This window comes from Echinops telfairi, unplaced genomic scaffold (genome assembly GCF_000313985.2).
Source record: "Echinops telfairi isolate 266 unplaced genomic scaffold, ASM31398v2 ScPeMD7_2010;HRSCAF=2546, whole genome shotgun sequence".
NCBI classification, from domain to species: Eukaryota; Metazoa; Chordata; class Mammalia; order Afrosoricida; family Tenrecidae; genus Echinops; species Echinops telfairi.
In genome coordinates this window covers 3,943,850-3,948,856 of record NW_022105908.1, presented here as the reverse complement: position 1 = coordinate 3,948,856, position 5,007 = coordinate 3,943,850, and the positions used below count along the sequence as shown (strand labels likewise).

Genomic DNA, 5,007 nt, shown 5'->3' with positions numbered 1-5,007 from the left:
ACAGACATAAGCCCGAATGGCGCCCAGCGAAGGGAGAGTCCCCGTGCCACGCGACTGTGCACGTGACACACAGACATAAGCCCGAATGGCGCCCAGCGAAGGGAGAGACAAGAGAGCGGCCGACAAAGCTGCGCCACAACGACAGCAGCGACAGAAGCAGAGAGCAGAGACCCTCACCTTCAGGGAAATCCAGATGCAGTGGAGGTTCTTCTTGAAAAGCACTTGCCTCCAACTGGCAGAGTCCAGAAGGAGTGACAGCACTAAAGGGTTGTTTTTCGGTTTGGTTTGGTTTTTTTCAAATTTACTGCCAAATTTCTGGTCCATAATCCACAAGTCTAGTCTAAAGAAGCGGCTTTTGAAATCTTGGGCGAGTCCCCAAAATCCTATATAGGTCAATCAACTTAGTCTGCAAAAATTTATCATCTGCAAAAAAAAAAAAATGTATTCAAAGAAAAAAATGATCACATCCAGATGCGGGAAAATACCAGTCTCCACGAGTAAAGACTGATGACGCCAGCAAGAACGTTCTCCCATATAGACAGTTCATGAAAAAAAAGTGATAGTACAGCTGTTTGATTGGCTGCTTTGGGAACTCGGGGTCACAGTTGGATGAGTTAGGAATGGAGAACAAGCAGGCTCGATGGGATGATTGGGTGTAAAGAGCTGCAAGGCTTGATTTCAGGAACTGATTAGAGGGGATCTATCTCAATCAGAGTTTGGGAGTGTTCAAAGTGGGCTCACAACATCACTGGTGGATATCTATATCGCTTTAGCCAGATATCTCTAAAGCATACAAAGATTCATTTTGGTACCAAAGAACTCATTTCTCTGAAATTGTTTCTTAATCAAAATCTTTTAAGTAGCCTTGGAAACTTCAGATAAGGCCAACTCCAAGACCCTTTCAATAAATTGTTTTGTAAATTCTGTCATTCTATCTTTGTCATGAAGAACTATTACTGCGGCCCCTTACATGGGAGACGCTGTGGCAGGACTCCGGCCGGAGAGGGTGTTTTCTTCACGTCTGACTTAGCAAAGAGGGAAACTGATTCTCAGCGTCAGGGCTTCCAGCAGTTTAACAGACAGACATAAGGCAGATCTGGGGCGGAAAGCAACAACAACACACACACATACAGTCTACTTCAGTAGCAAGAACTAACAAATGCAATCATGGAGTTTGGGTCAAAAAGCTCTATGAATTAATTTCTTCTTTGTGCCCCCATGACCTGTTGCTCTCAAAGACTCTAAGCCACTAGGAGGTCAGTGTTTTAAGCAAATCCCAGAAAACATACAGATACTGAATTGTCTTTACAATGTTTGTGTTTTATTCGCTACCATCAATAGTTACACACCTATAAGGGACGAAGGTTAAAACATACACCCTTCATTCCCTCTCAAAACAGACCGCTAGTGGAACTATCACAGAGCAGGGCCTCCACTAAGGGCCCCAAGGAGAGTCACACGGTCAATTCTCATCAGCAAATAAGCAAATATTAAGTGCAAGCGTCGCTGTTACCAGGAGATGCCATCTCGTGGCAAAACCTATGCATGTCAGGGTAAATCTATGGCATTTTTCAAGTCTGGAGACTTTTTGGAAGATTGCCATATCTTTCTTTCAAAACTTCTCTTGAGACAGATAAGGAAAAGATTGATTCTTCTACTGTCATTTTTCAAGTTCAAAAGGCTTTGGGGTTATTTCCCCAAACGAACATGCATGGGCTCAATCACATCCACACCCAGTTAACATTGTAACTTGAGGTCTTTGGCAATAGCCTGCATCATTCTCAGTGCTCTGCCCAGCAGGGTGGTTACCACAGTGGATACTGTTAGCAGTTATTCCCAGGGGTCCTATCAGTGTCTTTCCCACCTTCTCACCCGGCCCAGGCAGGAAAAGGGCATGTCCTGGGAGAGACTTTGGCTGGCAGAGCCACATGAAAGAATGCATTGCCCCTGCACCCACCTTGTCGGGTGAAACTGGTCTGCATTGTGTTAGGGTCCCTCCCCTTGCAAGGTACTTCTCTCTGTAATTAGGTATTTTGCTTATAAGATAAGCTTGGCTCCCTGCCTGACTGACTGTAACTGGGCAAAGGAAAGAACCCAACCTGTGGGGCATTCTTGCAACACTGATTAACTTCAAACCACCCCTCCGTGCCACTCATTAAGTCTGGACACCAAAAATCCAAACCCGCTGCAATCATGAAGAAATCTGTGGCCTATCCTTTGTACCCCGGGAGGAAATACTCACAGGCAGGCTGTGCACGCGCTCAGGGGCATGGACGTGCTCTGAGAGGCAGAGCCAGCTCCTACGCTCAAACTGTTGGCTAATCTTGAGGTTCTGGGCAAGCAGAAAATGAAAGTTACAATGGAGTTTTAAACTGCATATTTGAGCATTGAAAAGATGTCCCAACACAAACGCAATGCCCCTTATCAAAAACTGGGAAAATGACTGGTTCCAGAAATTTATAAATATCTATCCACTTAATAATAAAGAAGATAGCAAGAGAGGGATAGCGTGCAGACAACTAGTACAGTGCCAAACAAAGCTTAACTTATTAATACTTCCATTAAGTATAAAGAGATTAATTACTATGATTAAAACAGAGTAAAAGAATGGGTATTTCTAAACAGTCCAATTGTATGATGCCTTTAATAAAAGATACAGTTTAGATTCAAAGACACAATTTGTTGAAAGTAAACAGAAAGGTATATACTGTGCAAACCAAACTGGGCGTCATACTAGTATCAGACAAAACATACTTTAAGATAAGAATTGTTACTGGAAACATTAATTATACTAAAAATAATAGCCCATCAAAAAGTTGTCACAATTATAAACATGTATGCACCTAACATAACAGCCTCCAAAGTACAGAAAGCAAGCAAAAACTGAAAACACTGAAGAGGCAGAGAACAAAACAATGACAACGAATTCAGTAACCCGCTGCTTATGGGGACTACTAATGGTTTCCAGGTTTATTAGGGGTGATTAAAATGTCCTAGATGTAGATACTAGTGATTATACAACTTTGTGTGTATAATCACTAGTATCAGACTAATATATAACAGTATATATATTAAAAACTGTTCTCTTCCTGCCTTCTCCTTACCCAGGGCCACTTGGTGAGTTGTGAAAACTTGAGGTGAATTCCTAGAATATCAACCATCTTCAAATTTTCTATTGCATTTGGAGTCTTCCCATTACATGAAATTGAGCCTTCAATACTGTTAACACTTGTGAGTTCATGGGGGCCAGCAGTATGGTCCCCTTAGTCTAGAGACAGAGCCAGGGTGAAAGGAGCCCTGGTGTCTTCAGTTTTGGTGAAAATTATCTTTATGGAAATGCAACACATAGACTAAGAAGAGAAAGAACAGCAGTAGTAAGCAGCCACCTACATGAGGCCTTGTCACAAGAGCAAGGTAGTTTGATCAGCTAGAACTCAGGAGGCCAACCCAAAAATCTATGCAAGTAGACTTCAAAAGGCTTTTTTTCTCCCAATTTTTTTGAGACCAACCCCAGCATGCCGCCAACCCACCCCCACCTCCACCCCTGCCCCTCATATATGGTAACTGGAAACTTTGGGTACTCTGCTTCCAAGTGGTGCCGGCTGGATACAGATAGAGCTGCATTTTCCATATGCCAGATTGTGTGTTGTTACCAGAGCCTAAAGCACAGAAGAGGGAAGCAGGTTCAAAGGCAGCCAAGGCTCCCAGTCCCTCATCTCTTGGATCTAGACACCAGCAAGACTAGAGGGATGGATGGGTTCTGAGTCTGGTCTAACACGGCTCCTCCCTTGTTGTCCCCAGGCTGGAATCATTACAGAGGCAAAGCTGAAGGACCTGACACCCTCCATGCCTGTGATGTTCATCAAGGCCATCCCTGCGGAGAAGCAGGACTGCCGAAGTGTCTACCCCTGCCCTTTGTACAAGACTTGTCAGCGGGGACCCACCTATGTGTGGACTTTCAACCTGAAAACGAAGGAGCCCCCATCCAAGTGGGTCCTAGCTGGAGTAGCCTTGCTTCTTCAGATCTAGCTCCCTGCAGAGCCATCGAGGAAGCCAGAGGAGAGGCTGGCTGGAGGCTGTTAAGACAGATGAGTTAAAGGTTGACCTCATATATTTAGAAAGGTAGGAAAATACTGGCCTCTCACAATGCTGCAGATTCCCTCTGGGGAACTCGGAGAAGTGCCTGACAACGAGTGCTAGAGCTAGAGAACTGGGTCCAGGGACTCGGGAGAGGATTTCAGAATATTGAATCTTTGCTAATAAAGTGATCTTTTTCTGCAACTGTGTCTGGTCCAGCCTTTGAAATGTGCGGTCAGACCTATCTTAGGAAGACTCAAAGAAACCTGCCACGAACACCTGAAGCCCAATCTTGTCACAAAGCGCTGTGCCCAGTGTTCCACTCCTGGTTAGTCCCCTGATCTCAACTCCATCAACAGCTTCCATGAATCAGAGCCTACATTTGAACCAGCTCCCCAGCTGTTTTGTGTGCACTTTGCCTTCTACAAGAAGCACAACTCTAGGAGTCCACAAATTCTGAGCTATGCAGCCATAGACTCTCTGGATGATTATTCCGTTCCTCCCCTGTAGCCCCCACACAGATAGACAAACACTAAGCAAATGTGTGGTGGCTATGTTCCAATGACGTTTTATTTACAAGATATGTGGATCGTATTTTACTGAAACCAGCTCTAACGGACTGGAGCGAAGCATAAAGGTGATGTTTAACCTTCACTAATTCATATTCCCTTCGATCAAGTTTGATCTACCCAACACCTATTTGCTGGGGATGCAGCCGTGAAGGACACAGGTGGTCTCCCTTCATCTGTCATCCTTGAGATCATTTAAGAGGGACCCAAAAGAGGTCTTTCTTCTAAAGCTTTTCAACCCAAGTGTTTTAAGGTTTTTTTTTCTAGAAACATATTTTCACCGCAAATCCACCGGGCTCTACAATTTTAACGAGCTATAAAGACCTCTATGGGGAGGCATGTGCGTTGGGAAATGCCTGGG

The 5,007-nt window shown here is 44.3% G+C and overlaps 1 protein-coding gene across 1 annotated transcript in view; it reads left to right on the top strand.

The window, feature by feature from the left end:
* The window catches only part of DNAH9 (dynein axonemal heavy chain 9), a 397,093-nt gene extending 392,834 nt beyond the window's left edge, over window positions 1-4,259 (top strand). The window contains exon 67 of the mRNA XM_045293291.1: window positions 3,802-4,259. Coding sequence (XP_045149226.1) covers window positions 3,802-4,029 — 228 coding nt within the window. The 3' untranslated portion in view covers window positions 4,030-4,259. The remainder of the gene's footprint in view (window positions 1-3,801) is intronic.
* The last annotated feature ends 748 nt before the right edge of the window (window positions 4,260-5,007 follow it).